The 15,881-nt window shown below is 40.1% G+C and overlaps 1 protein-coding gene across 2 annotated transcripts; it reads right to left on the bottom strand.

The window, feature by feature from the left end:
• Positions 1-9,625: 9,625 nt before the first annotated feature.
• Positions 9,626-14,623, bottom strand: LOC149978964 (complement C1q-like protein 4). Of its 2 annotated transcripts, none has more exons than XM_090194460.1 (3): positions 14,363-14,623; positions 11,089-11,244; positions 9,626-10,030 (listed from the first exon to the last, which is right to left on the bottom strand). In XM_090194460.1, exons 1-3 carry the CDS (start codon positions 14,607-14,609, stop codon positions 9,741-9,743), a joined length of 693 nt encoding a protein of 230 aa, XP_090050586.1. In that variant the 5' UTR covers positions 14,610-14,623; the 3' UTR covers positions 9,626-9,740. The 2 variants fall into 2 exon arrangements, with proteins under 2 accessions (XP_090050586.1, XP_090050587.1); XM_090194461.1 differs by lacking the exon at positions 14,363-14,623 and adding an exon at positions 13,740-14,045.
• Between the last annotated feature and the right edge of the window lie 1,258 nt (positions 14,624-15,881).

A 15,881-nucleotide genomic window follows, 5' to 3' on the forward strand; every position in this document is an offset into this window, starting at 1 on the left:
CCTTCTGGAGCCTGGAGAAACAACTGATGTTCTTCCAGGTCACAATGAAGTATAATTGGTCACCTTTAGTTATAATAGAAAATCAAGTCATTTTATTCCCTGAATAAATCTTACCAACAATAACTACAATGGGGATACAGTAAATAGAACTACAAGAGGCAATACTGTAGCCCTCTTTCTCGATGACTGGAATCTCTTTCTGGAGCCTGTTTGGCCTTGAGTCATTAATTGGAGCATTATGCATATCATGTTTGCTAAATCTTTTATTTAGTTATTTTATGGCCATCTGAAATTGTGGGCTCCCTTAGCTATATACAGCAAGAAGGTAATAAAGGAGATCTTTGAGGAATTAAGCCATGTTTTCCCCTGTAGGATGTGAGTGACTGGATTGATGCATAGTCAAAGCTGACGGAGTTGTATGATGCCATCATCAATCAGCTGGAAACAGTGGTCAAGAGGACCTGGATGGAACACATCACTGAGGATCTTCCTGAAAGGTGGTGTCTGAGGACCAGTATTTGAACACCAACAGACTGTAAGTCCTTTAATATAATTGAAGTACTGTATATCACAGCCACTTTAGCCTGGTCCAACTCAAGAGCACCATGACAATGATTGTCAGAGGTGTTTGCTAAAACAGATCTGGACCAGGCTACAGCAACATCTCCTTTCTTGGTGGAATCACAAAATGATGGCCTCTCGTGACAACATACTTCTGGATCAATTCTTGCTATACTGTAGATGTAGTTATCATTGTTTGCTTACTGGCTGTCGCTCCTCCCTCTGCAGATCTAGAAAAACGCAAAGGAGCATATAAAGAGGAGTCTGTTGTAAGTCTTCTACGGGCCATAAGAAACAAGGTAAGTGTTCTGTCTCTTGGCAATGAATTACATCATATCTATTGATATGTATTGTATTATTCTAGTAGTTGTATTTTATCAAAATCAAATCAAATGTTACTGATCTCGTACACATTTAGCAGATGTTATCACAGGTGCAGTGAAATGCTTAGGGAAGGATCTACATTTACATAATGGTTACCTGGAGGAAACTGGAGGAGGGTCATGCTTTTTCAATTTCAATCCCTCGTGGGAGGGTTTAGTATTTTTAACTCTAGTCCAGGGGATAGTCTTGTCATTTGTAATTGATGAAATGTCAATATTTCTCAGTGTTTTAGAATGAGTTGTTTATCAGGCGATATATCGCTGTGTGCCTGATGCCGCCCCTCATCTCTGATTCTCCACTGGGTGTGCAATATCAAGTGTGCCTATAGGCTATTTAGTGTGGTCTTAATCAAATGATCCATAGCCTATAGGCTATTTAGTGTGGTTTCAATCAAATGATCCACAGCCTATAGACTACCAAGTGCATGCTTGGAGAAGCACAGAGCAAAGTTATATTCCTATGATAGCTGCTGGGATGGTGTAAATGAAACTTGGCTGCATTACACACTACAATGGCCATTCCAACACTGAGCACCGGTTGGCTCTGCTCTTACTGTTTGTTTGCTGCCTAACCAATCGCACTGCTGTGTAGGCCTACAGTGGCAGTTCAGTGGGAGTCAAAAGCTTCTTCAGAATTGTTTTTTTGTTGATTAGACCTAGTCCAAAACAAATCGTGTATGTGGACTAGCCTACAGCCTATATTCTGTTCAGTTTGAGGAGGAGAGAGTGAAAATGAGAAGGAGGATCAGAGGTCAACTTTGATAGCTTGCTAATACTATAATTTATTTTTGTTCAAAACAGTATGTTTCTTGCCCATGATGTAGGGCAATTTATCAGACTCATTGACATCATGAAAAGACAGATTCTAGTAACTTACATTGTGGTGCTGAAACTTGAATCAATCAGAAATGGACAGCTCATGGTGCTGAAAATAGGCAAATTCGAGTAGGCATTCATTTAAACGGTCTTCATTTTAATTAGAATTTACTAATAACAAGAGGGCTTTATGTTGAAGCCTATTTGTCTTCCTATTTAAGAAATAAGATTAAGCTATAGGCTGCTATATCCATAGATCTGCCAGTCAATTCCTCCACCCACCATGCACTCTTTAAATAGCGTACTTCTGTGTCAGTGAAGAGCTGTGAGGTTAAAAGCAAGACTGGAATTGAGGGAGTATGAGATGGTATGCCATAAGCCTACTTTTTATCAAAGAAAATGTCAAAAAGCACAGGCCTACCTCTTGTTAGCTTAAGGTTAGTTTAAGATTTTGAAGACAATACAAAGGATCTGATTTATAAAGTGATCTATAACACACTTTGTTTCATGCTTTTTTTATGCTAGAAACAAGCTCTAAAATACCAGAGAAAGATGTGACTGGGGATATCATTTTTTTGTTTCTTTGACATTGAGGCATAGCTACAACCTTCTATAGCCGAGGAGAGAAAAAATGTACTTTGCTTGGGAAATAATCTAATTCTGTCACTATCAATTGATTAACCTATTCAGATTTAATTATTTACACACAGGAACAGTTTCATTGCAAACTAGACACAATATTAGGAAGATGTTCATAATGTTTTGTACATTGTGTATATAATGGTGTGTACAGACAGTATGGACAGTATATGAATAGAAAAGGTGTGTACAGCAGTAGTTATATAGGATGAGCCTTGACTAGAATACAGTATATTCATATGAAGTTGGTAAAATAGTATGTAAACATTAAAGTGACCAGTGTTCATTGACTATGTACAGTTGAAGTCGGAAGTTTACATACAACTTAACCAAATACATTTAAACTCAACTTTGGAAGTATGCTTGGGGTCATTGTCCATTTGGAAGACCCATTTGCGACCAAGCTTAAACTTCCTGACGGATGTCTTGAGATGTTGCTTCAATATATCCACATAATTTTTCTACCTCATGATGCCATCGATTTTGTGAAGTGCACCAGTCCCTCCTGCAGCAAAAGCACCCCCACAACATGATGCTGCCACCCCGTGCTTCACGGTTGGGATGGGGTTCTTCGGCTTGGAAGCCTCCCCCTTTTTCCTCCAAACATAACAATGGTCATTATGGCCAAACAGTTGTATTTTTGTTTCATCAGACCAGAGGACATTTCTCCAAAAAGTACAATCTTTGTCCCCATGTGCAGTTGCAAACCGTAGTCTGGCTTTTTTTATGGCGGTTTTGGAGCAGTGGCTTCTTCCTTGCTGAGCGGCCTTTCAGGTTATGTCGATATAGGACTCGTTTTACTGTGGATATAGATACTTTTGTACCTGTTTCCTCCAGCATCTTCACAAGGTTCTTTGCTGTTGTTCTGGGATTGATTTGCACTTTTCGCACCAAAGTACGTTCATCTTTTGGAGACAGAACGTGTCTCCTTCCTGAGCGGTATGACGGCTGCGTGGTCCCATGGTGTTTATACTTGCGTACAATTGTTTGTACAGATGAACGTGGTACCTTCAGGTGTTTGAAATTGCTCCCAAGGATGAACCAGACTTGTGGAGGTCTACAATTTTTTTTCTGAGGTCTTGGCTGATTTCTTTTGATTTTCCCATGATGTCAAGCAAAGGGGCACTGAGTTTGAAGGTAGGCCTTGAATACATCCACAGGTACAGATCTAATTGACTCAAATTATGTCAATCAGCCTATCAGAAGCTTCTAAAGCCATGACATCATTTTCTGGACTTTTCCAAGCTGTTTAAAGGCACAGTCAACTTAGTGTATGTAAACTTCTGACCCACTGGAATTGTGATACAGTGAATAAGTGAAATAATCTGTCTGTAAACAATTGTTGGAAAAATTACTTGTGTCATGCACAAAGTAGATGTCCTAACCGACTTGCCAAAACTATAGTTTGTTAACAAGACATTTGTGCAGTGGTTAAAAAACAAGTTTTAATGGCTCCACAAATTTGTGTATGTAAACTTTTGACTTCAACTGTAACTACCTCATCTATCACTGATATTGTTATTGATATTGTCCTTGTACATACTGTATGTACTGTATATACATACTGTATATATATATATATATATATATATACTTTTTACACTTTCTGATATTGCTACTATGCAAGCAACCATTTGGCTGTACCATTTACACCTTCTGTAGAGACTAGAGGTTGACCGATTGTAGCGGCATTCAGAGGTGGAAGAAGGATCGGACCAAAGCGCAGCGTGGTAAGTGTTCATGATGTAATATTTAATGAAAAGAACTGAACACTGAAATACAAAACAATAAATTGAACGAACGAAAACCGAAGCAGTACCGTGTGGACCAAACACTCACACGGAAAACAAACACTCACAACCCAAAAGTGAAACCCAGGCTACCTAGGTATGATTCTCAATCAGGGACAACAATTGACAGCTGCCTCTGATTGAGAACCATACTAGGCTGAACAGAAAAACCAACATAGAAAAACAAACATAGACTGCCCACCTCAACTCACGCCCTGACCATACTAAAACAATGACAAAAACAAAGGAATAAGGTCAGAACGTGACCCGATTATGATTGTTCAACTCTGATACCGATATCGAGTATTGTTGTAATTTTCATTATTACAAATATAAATATATATATATATGTGTAATAATAACAATCACAACAATACTGAATGAACCCTTTTATTTTAACTTAATATAACACATCAATAAAATCAATTTAATCTCAAATAATGAAACATTTTCAATTTGGTTTAAATAATGCAAAAACAAAGTGTTGGAGAAGTAAAAGTGCAATATGTGCCATGTAAAAAAAGCTAACGTTTAAGTTCCTTGCTCAGAACATATGAAAGCTGGTGGTTCCTTTTAACATGAGTCTTCAATATTCCCAATTAAGAAGTTTTAGGTTGTAGTTATTATAGGACTATTTCTCTCTATATCATTTATATTTCATATACCTTTGACTATTGGATGTTCTTATAGGCACTATAGTATTGCCAGCCTAATCTCGGGAGTTGATAGGCTTGAAGTCATAAACAGTGCATTGCTTGAAGCGCAGCGAAGAGCTGCTGGCAAATGCAAGAAAGTGCTGTTTGAATTAATGCTTACGAGCCTGCTGCTGCCTACCACCGTTCAGTCAGACTGCTCTATCAAATCCTAGACTTAATTATAATATAATAACACACAGAAATACGAGCCTTAGGTAATTAATATGGTCAAATCCAGAAACTATCAAGTTCGAAAACAAAACGTTTATTATTTCAGTGAAATACGGAACCGTTCCGTATTTTATCTAACGGGTGGAATCCCTAAGTCTAAATATTGATGTTACATTGCACAACCTTCAATGTTATGTTATAATTATGTACAATTCTGGCAAAATAATTACGGTCTTTGTTAGGAAGAAATGGTCTTCACACAGTTCTTAATTAATGAATGAACCAAATTCCTCAATTGATTTTATATTGACAGGAAACAACTCAGCTGCAGTACACTCACGTGGCACGTAGGGGGGGCTATCCAAATCACTGTCAGGACACCCCTCCACAGAGCCCTGCACAAAACTGTCTGGTTCATTCATATCCTGAGAACAGAGGGACAAGAGAAAGAGTATGCTGGATGCTGAGTAGCATTGACACAGCCTGGATGATGCAAGCTTGTTAGTGCAAATATACAATACAATACAATACAATAGGGGATGATTTCAGCCCTCTACAAGACATTTCTATCTGAGACACACTCACAATCCACAGGCCATCTAGCGGGACTCTGGAGTGGAACTCCCGAATGCAGTCCTCGCACCAGCTCTGTGTCTCTGGGTTGGTGAAGTCAGGGAACGCTGTCGGACCAGGCCACACCTGGACACAGAGGAAGACGAGTGAGGAACCAAACATGCATACCTTTCCACACAACACACACACCTGCACACACGCACACACACACAGACACACACAACTTCAAGAGGGGGTTTTGTTTAGTGTAACCTTGCTTTTCAGCGGACACATTTCTTGAATACACAATGGACTTACACAATGTTTTTTCAAGCCTGTTAAAAATATGTTCTTTCCAAACTATTCACAGTATATGTAGCCCAGTTTACAGTGGGTCTCCAGATAGAGGAGAAGTGAGAGTTTTAGGTCTGACCTTCCCTATGAGTGTCTGTCCTGTAGAGTTCCTTCCGTCATAGCTAATGTCTACCTCGTCTTCCTCCCCCAGGGTACCCTATGAGGCCTCCTTATTGGTCACTGGGGTTTCACCTGTGTCACTGGGGTTACCGGTCCACCAACGCAATCCGAGAGGTGGTGCGACGCATGTACAACGCCAGGACAACTGATCACTGCTATTTTCTGCATGTCAGCTCAACAGAACCTGTCCACTCACTACAACCTGCACAACCTCTATGGGCTGAAGGAGGCTAGGGCCACCCACAGGTCAGACACAGCACTACAGGGATCAGTGTCACACCTTATCCTGAAACTATGTTGGTTCATTTACGTCTCTGGTTGTTTGAATGAAGCAGACTTTATTTACCTTTTGTAGATTTTATTTTATTTTTTTCAAATTTGCCATCTTTATAACTAGTTGGAGAATCCATTATTGCAGAAGTGACAGTGTTGAGTCAAATAAATGTTGAATCTGTTTTACCTTGTTTTAAGACTATGACATGACCTCCCATCTTTGACCTCTGATTTTTGACCTTCTCAGTGCCCTGGTGAAGGTCCGTGGGTCATGAACCTTCATTCTGTCCCACTTCTCTTTTCCTGGCATCGACAGTCCACTTCTCCTTTCCTGGCATCAGCCGTTTCTCTGGGGTTTGGACAGGACACGTGTGACTGGGAGCACCTCAGAGCCACATTCCCAAAACCATTTTCACACCTATTCCCAGAGCCAAAGCCATTCCCAAAGCCCTGAGTGTGTGTTTGAGCCATCAGAGTGCTAATGATACCGATACAGACCCGGGTTCGATCCCGGGCTGTGTCGCAGTCGGCCGTGATGTGTTCATGTGTTCAGCTAAGGTCTTTTCTACTTTATGTCTGCTGACTCTGTTCCGGTCTCCCTAATTCTGGCATTCTATAGGGTCTACCAAAAACGTTCTCAAAGGGTGACAATCCATCTTTATCTGGGATTATTCTAATTGTCATTAAAACTGTGGGTTAACACTGTCCCCAATTTCTTCCTGTGCTCATGTGTGTTTTCCTTACTCGTCCATTAATCTTACCCATCGTGCATTCAATCAATCCTGCAGATTGTAACTAACATGAACAGTATTTTTCCTCACATTAATGTTCAATTTCTAACCTATACTATCTATTATTTAATAAAAAAATATGTGATCTATTGTCGGAATAAATAGTTTCTGACGATCCAAATCTAGGGATAATGTCTTGGCGTAATGCTTTAGCCACTGTGATCACATCCGCAGAGTGAGTTGGAAACGCTTCTACCCATTTAGTATATTTATCTATTATTATTAAACACCAATTCTTTCCCTCCATTCGGGATAGTTCAATGAAGTCCATTTCCAATTGTTGGAATGGAGATTCTACCTGGGGTGTAACGTCGGGTGAGTGATGAGTGAGGAGTCAAATGCAGAGAGCGAAGTGAACGGGAAAAACACTTTAATGTCCTTCAAAACGTAACAGGTTCAAACATGGGTGAATGCCCTAAAACACTGGCGCTAAACAAACCCAAAACCTAGTTACAAACACTGGACAGCGAAAACCCAAAACAAATACGATACATCACCAAACGTAACAAACCAACAAGCCCACACAAACACCAGTGGGCAAAACAAACTTAAATAACACCCATCCCAAAACCCCAACAAGGAACAGGTGAAAACAATTAGACAAAAACAAACGAAAAGGAAAAAGGCATCGGTGGCAGCTATTAGACCGGCGACGAAGACCGCCGAGCGCCACCCGAGCAGAAAGGGGAGCAGAAAGGATGAAATACATGGCCCACCTTGCCTGACGAGGATTCAGTCTCCTAGCTGATTGGATATACTCCAGGTTACGATGGTCAGTCCAGATGAGAAAAGGGTGCTTAGCCCCCTCAAGCCAGTGTCTCCACACCTCAGAGCCTTAACCATGGCCAAAAACTCCCTATCCCCCATATCATAATTCCGCTCCGCTAGCCCAAGCATCTCCTAAAAAAAAAGCTCAGGGGCGGAGCTTCGGTGGCAGACCCGAGTGCTGGTAGAGCACAGCTCCAACCCCAGCCTCGGATGCGTCCACCTCAACTATAAATGCCAAAGAAGGGTCCGGATGCGCCAACACTGGCGTGTCGGTGAACAGCGCCTACAAACAACGGAACGCTCCGTCCGCCTCTGCTGACCACTGTCTGTTGGCGGCGAGGGTCGCCGTTACTAGGAGGCCACAAAAGCGGACTAAGACTATGGTGGAGTGGGGTCCACGTCCAGCACACGGGCCGCCGCCGTGAAAGAGGCCCACCTGGACCCTCCCCTTTAGATTGGGTTTTTGCGGCCGGAGTCCGCACCTTTGTGGGAGGGTACTGTCACGCCCTGACCTTAGTATTCTTTGTTTTCGTTATTATTTTGGTTCGGTCAGGGTGTGACATGGGTGATATGTGTGTTTTGTCTCATCTAGGGCGTTTGTACTGTCTAGGGGTTTTGTAGATTTATGGGGTTGTTTCCATCTAGGTGTTTATGTAGGTCTATGGTTGCCTAGATTGGTTCTCAATTAGAGGCAGGTGTTTATCGTTGTCTCTGATTGGGAACCATTTTTAGGCAGCCATCTTCTTTGGGTATTTCGTGGGTTATTGTCTATGTTGCATGTTAGCACAGTGTTTATATAGCGGTCACGTTGGTCTTTATCGTTTTGTTGTTTTTTGTTATAGTGTTCTCCGTGTTCTTCAATCAATAAAGAAGAATGTATTCACACCACACTGCGCTTTGGTCCCCTCCATACGACGATTGTGACAATAAAATAAAAAGTGCACTTCTAAAATACTATTTCACACCATAGCCTGCCGAATTTGCAAGATAATTATTTCAATTTGAAATTGGCACAAATTAAATGTGGCACTGACTAGACCCTGGATTGATGTTTCATCATAGTCTCAATTAAGAGTTTGGCATTTGACTAGGCATGTGTGACATGCATGCACAGTTACAAGACTGCTAGAGTTGGCTGCAGGAATGTGAAGCTAACTGAAGCGGAGTAGATCTAGCTTGCTTCGTAGTATACCACTCTGATGGGTTACTGCCCTATGCAGGGACAAATTCAGTGCAATTCAAATAAATACACAAATAATAAACCGCAGGCAATGGAGGATAGGACATATGGAACAAAACCCAGACAGCCAGGTACACAGTACATTTGACATTTTAGTCATTTAGCAGACACTCTTATCCAGAGCGACTTACATAATTCAGTCTCTTTGGTCCCTTCACCTGGGCAGATGACCAGTGACAGGCCTCCCAACTACCTCACTTATCTTATAACTCTCTCAGTACCGCCTCCAACCACCTCCTCTTACCCTTGGCCTCTGTCCCTTCCCCGTCACTCACCCCCTAGCCTTCTCTCCCACAGCTTACGCTTACCTCCCTACTAGCCTGGTGGAACCAGTGGTCAGGCTGGCTGCCTCCGTACATACATTGCAGTAACAACAGTTTTATTATTTGACATTTATTTTTCTGAAGTTGCCCAAAACCCCAAACAGTTGCATGATAGTAGCAGAGCTGATTATGAATAACACTACAACATGTTTTAATGCTTTAATCACACTTTTATTGTTGAAAGTAATTGATTGAAAGAAGAAAATTGGTGGTGAGAAAAGGGTTTTACTTCTGGACATTTGGATAACTGCTCTCAGACTATTCTCACATGGGGTTCAGGAGAAACCCACTGAAGGTGGTGACATTAGAGCAGTCGCGGCTAGTAATTTGCAAGCCCTCGGGCAGACGCATGTAGACGGTATTCCCCTTTTCCAGTTGCAAGGTGATTGCATTTGATGCGAAATCTTCATCGGATCCCTTTTTGGCCCCTAGCCACGCAAACAATATCTCCTTGCCATCATTGTACATGGCTGCACCAACTTGATTTCCATTGCACCAGGAATACATGGTGAAGGTGAAGTAGTAGACTCCTCTCTTAGGAGCTGTAAACACTCCTGTATCAGAGGGAAAGCAATGAGATTTTCCCAATTAGTAGATGGTTAAAGGACAAGGTTTTTTTGCAAACATGCGCCCTAGATGAGACAAAAACACACATATCACCCATGTCATGGTGATAGGAGAAAGCACGCACATGGAAAAGTATCACTTGTGTGTGTAACTCACCTGTACTCAGATACTAATAGCTAATCTGTGATCACTTATGCAGTAGCTCACCTGTAGTCAGATAGTTATCACATTTCCAGTATTAGTTATTTTCCATTTTCCAACCATGGTTTCTTTGTTACATTTTCTGCTGACATTCAGTTTCTACATGTCTGATTATCAGCTTCATATACCTTTCCTGCTGACATTCAGTTTCTACATGTCTGGTGATGAGTTCCATATGTCTTTTCTGCTGACAGTATGTTTTTATTGTAGTCCAATGTTTAACTCTTTGTTAATCTGGCTCTGTCCATTTACCTGAACCCAGCAGATATTCTGTTCACATATGTTTTATCCGTTATTTATGTTTTTCTGTCTCAATACTTCAAAGTGGTCAGTCCGGATACTGGAAATGTAATCATTATCATGAGTTTTGCTCCTACAATAACTGATGATAGAACTAAATGTATGATTGAATAAATGTGTAGGTCTGACTATGATTATCAAGAGGTGATGATATTACAACAAAATAGTTAACATTTATTTAACAATCCCTTGAAAACGGCACCAGTTGTCAATGGTTTTAGCAGAGCTGGCAGGCAAATTGAATGTTCTGCACCTTATTGTGTAAAAGCAAATTTCCCAACATTTCTGGAAATTGATATACAGCGTTTAGGAATTAACATTTTCAACTTATTATAATTCACCGGTTTCTCACCATTATGTATCTCGGACAATGAGAATGGATTTGGGCAGAATATCCCGGTAAATCTCAGTAACTCGGGTTCCCGCTTTTAAACCCTAGTGTAGTTACATCCATTTAATTTTTAACCATTCTTTTTTTTTTACTGCAGGTACCAACATGGTAAAACACAGCTGACCAGTACTAAGATAGAAATATAAAGCTCACCTGTGTAGCGGTTATAGCCATCACCAATGTTTGTGATCACCTCGCTGAAGATCAGGGTAGTGGCAGAGGTGCTTGGTCCAGTGTTGCCATAACCACATTGCATGGATACACCTGGAGGTGGTCTAAGCGCCGCTGAAAAAGCCACCATGGATATATCTATGTAAGGGAAAAGCAACACAAAATTTGTTTATTATGAAAAAAGAGTGATATTTAGCAGAGAGCCATTGCAATGACAATATTTTAACTGTAACTATCAACAATATGATGAAGCACTTATGAAACAGACACAGAGCCAGTCAAAAGTTTGGACACACCCACTCATTCCAGGGTTTTTCTTTATTTTTACTATTTTCTACATTGTAGAATACTAGTGAAGATATCAAAACTATGAAATAACACATATGGAATCATGGAGTAACCAAAAAAGTGTTAAACAAATCAAAATATATTTTATATTTGAGATTCTTCAAAGTAGCCACCCTTTGCCTTGATGACAGTTTTGAACACTCTTGGCATTCTCTCAACCAGCTTCATGAGGTAGTCGCTTGGAATGCATTTCAATTAACAGGTGTGCCTAATTTGTGGAATTTCTTTACTTCTTAATGCATTTGAGCCAATCGGTTGTGACAAGGTAGGGGTGGTACACAGAAGATAGCCTTATTTGGTAAAAGACCAAGTCCATTATGGAACAGCTCAAATAAGCAAAGAGAAATGACAGTCCATCATCACTTTAAGACATGAAGGTTAGTCAATCCGGAAAATGTCAATAACCTTGAAAGTTTCGGATTTGAAAGTGCAGTCGAAAAAAACAAAGTTCTTTGATGAAACTGCCTCTCATGAGGACCGCCACAGGAAAGGAAGACCCATAGTTACCTCTGCATAAGGATAAGTTCATTTGAGTTAACAGACACATCTCAACATCAACTGGTCAGAGGAGACTGCGTGAATCAGGCCTTCATGGTCGAATTGCTGCAAAGAAACCACTACAAAAGGACACCAATAATAAGAAGAGATTTGCTTGGGCCAAGAAACACAAGCAATAGACATTAGACCAGTGGAAATCTGTCCTTTGGTCTGATGAGTCCAAATTTGAGATGTTTGGTTCCAACCGCCGTGTCTTTGTGAGACGCAGAGTGGGTGAACGGATGATCTCTGCATGTGTGGTTCCCACCATGAAGCATGAAGGAGGAGGTGTGATGGTGCTTTGCTGGTGACACTGTCAGTGATTTATTTAGAATTCAAGGCACACTTAACCACCATGGCTACCACAGCATTCTGTAGAGATACACCATCCCATCTGGGACGATCATTTGTTTTTCAACAGGACAATGACCTTACACCTCTAGGCTGTGTAAGGGCTATTTGACCAAGAAGGAGAGTGATGGAGTGCTACATCAGATGACCTGGCCTCCACAATCACCCAACCTCAACTTAATTGAGATGGTATGGGATGATTTGGTCCACAGAGTGAAGGAAAAGCAGCCAACAAGTGCTCAGCATATGTGGGAACTACTTCAAGACTGTTGGAAAAGCATTCCAAGTGAAGCTAGTTGAGAAAATGCCAATAGTGTGCAAAGCTGTCATCAAGACAAAGGGTGGCTCTTTGAAGAATATCAAATATAAAATATATTTAGATTTTTTGAACACTTTTTTTGGTTATGACATGATTCCTTTGTGTTATTTCATCGTTTTGATGTCTTCACTATTATTCTACTGTCACAGCTTTCTTCCTGGGAAGGAGAGGCGGACCAAAACGCAGCGTGGTTATAGTTCATGGTTCTTTAATAAGAGAACTCAAACATGAACAAACTACAAAACAATAAACGTGAAAACCGTAACAGTCCTAACTGGTGCATAAAACACAAAGACAGGAAACAATCACCCACAAAATACCCAAAGAATATGGCTGCCTAAATATGGTTCCCAATCAGAGACAACAATAAACACCTGCCTCTGATTGAGAACCAATCTAGGTGACCATAGACTTACCTAGACAACTAAACTGAACACAACCCCATAAATCTACAAAAAAACCCTAGACAAGACAAAACACTTAAATCACCCATATCACACCCTGGCCTAACCAAAATAATAAAGAAAACAAAGATAACTAAGGCCAGGGCGTGACATCTACAATGTATAAAATAGTAAAAATGAAGAAAATCCCTTGAATGAGTAGGTGTGTCCAAACTTTTGACTGGTATTGTATATGATAATATATTTCAAAAATAGATTATATATACTGAGACACGTATTGCCATGTATGGAATCATTCTCCATGTATGTTACACATATACTGAACAAAATATAAACGTAAAGTGATTTCTCCTTTGCCAAGATAATCCATCCACCTGACATGTGTGGCATATCAAGAAGATGATTAAACAGCATGATCATTACATTACAGAGGTGCATGTTGTGCTGGGGACAATAAAAGGCCACTCTAAAATGTGCAGTTTTGTCACACAACATAGTGCCACAGATGTCTCCAGTTTTGAGGGAGCGTGCAATTGGCATGCTGACTGCATGAATGTCCATAGTGCCATAGTATTAATTATTATATTATTACAATTCACTAACATTTAATTTCCAAGAGTTGAAAAATTATCCTGAAATAACTAAATTGAGAAAAAATTCTTAACTCTACCTACATGTACATTGTAACGGCATTCCACCTCCTCTTTTGAGGAGGAGTAGTGAGAAGGATCGGAAGTGTCCATAATGCGCAGTGTCCATAACGTTTATTTAAAGATATAAACAGAACACTATGAAAATACAAAACAATAAATGTGAACATGAACGAAAACCGAAACAGTACCGTGTGGCAACAAACACTCACACGGAAAGAAACACCCACAACTCAAAAGTGAAACCCAGGCTACCTAAGTATGATTCTCAAAACCCCAACATAGAAAAACACACAGACTGCCCACCCCAACTCACGCCCTGACCAAACTAAATAAAGACAAAACAAAGTTAATCAAGGTCAGAACGTGACATACATATTACCTCGACACAGATGCCCCGCATATTGACTCTGTACCGGTACCCCCTGTATACAGGCCCGTAATTGTTATATACTGCTGCTCTTTAATTATTTGTTATTCTTATCTCGTACTTTTTTTTGTATTTTCTTAAAACTGCGTTGTTGGTTAAAGGCTTGTAAATTTAATTTCACTGTAAGGTTGAATACCTTTTGTATTCGGCGCATGTGACAAATAACATTGATTTGAAATTTACATCAACTATAAAATATTAATAAAAAAATCCAAACCATTTTGCCTCTTCTTGAGCTCATCCACCATGGACCTCAGTTCTCTGACCTCAGCGTGAATAGAGTCAACCATCCTGACTATCTGGCGTTCCTTTGCCGTTTGGATATGCTCAGTTGCATGGCACCCATTTATATTCCTTGCAGGTAAAAAAAAACAATAAAAAAATGTTATTGCAATTGGGGCGTGACACAATCTGAGAAATGTGACATGGGAGTGTTTGCACAAGCTATTGTAGGAGCGAACCATTAATTAAGGAGAGCAAAAGCATGAAATGTAAATAGGTCTAGTTGCCAGGCTGAAGTAGCAAGGACATGCACATTAAGAGAATATGACACCCAGGCCATATGGCACCCAGACTATACTCTATTTTGGAAAGAGCACATTAACCAAGACCATACGTACATTTATGACAGCTGGACGTACTATTGTCAGCAAGATACAGGAAGAAGGATGTAGGCAAGATAACTGATGACTAACACGTGAAACATAAGCATGCAATTCATACATTATTTTCAGAACATGGAAAGAGTTCTACCATCATTATAACCAAACAAAAAGCAGATATGGGCGTTAGTGGGCGTGACCAAGCAAGCTCTGAGATGAGAAGAAAATAATGAAGAAAGGTCAAGGGAAGCTATTTTCATATATATAGAGGGATATTTACGAAGTTCCTAAGTAAACTACAAATTCCTAAGAACATTTTGAGGAATTTCATTTATGAACTATCTTATGAACTTCTTATTTTTTTGTCTTAAGCAGGTCCTTAAGTTTTTTCGTAAGTAATGTTTTGTGAATCAGGCCCCAGGCCTGGGTTTAGGTTTTGTGAAGTCAGAGAGTAGTGAAAGATTCTTCCTTAGTTGATAATTTTCTTGAAATTTAAAGGTATACCTAGATTCAAGCAAATGTCTTAAGTAGTTGAACAGTTATTAGCCGAACCTCGTGAAAGTGACAAACTGACAGGTTTTAATTTGTCAAAAACAACTATATATCAAAGGAGTGCCTTTGATTTTGACAGATTGCACATGCTCAGTTCAGCACGAAATGACCGTTAGATCCGAGGACATGTTTCTACGCATGAGCTTAGCTAGCCAATGTCGCCATGACATCGCCTACTAGTGTGATCGGGATTTCTCTTGGAGAAGCAGTTTATTCATACTGTATTGTCTTTTCTAGTTACAATCGTCTGAATGAATGGACCAAGGCGCAGCGTACTTAGAGTTCCACATGATTAATAAATATGAAACTCACCAAAAACAATACAGAAGAAAACAAAACGTGACTTTCTGGGCTACTCACAGGCAGCTACACAAAAACAAGATCCCACAAACAACAGGTGGGAAAAGGCTGCCGAAATATGATCCCCAATCAGAGACAACGATAGACAGCTGCCTCTGATTGGGAACCATGCCAACAAAGAAATAGAAAACATACACTGCTCAAAAAAATAAAGGGAACACTAAAATAACACATCCTAGATCTGAATGAATGAAATATTCTTATTAAATACTTTTTTCTTTA

Source organism: Oncorhynchus mykiss, chromosome 13 (genome assembly GCF_057628025.1).
Source record: "Oncorhynchus mykiss isolate SJ-2025 chromosome 13, ASM5762802v1, whole genome shotgun sequence".
Lineage (NCBI taxonomy): Eukaryota > Metazoa > Chordata > Actinopteri > Salmoniformes > Salmonidae > Oncorhynchus > Oncorhynchus mykiss.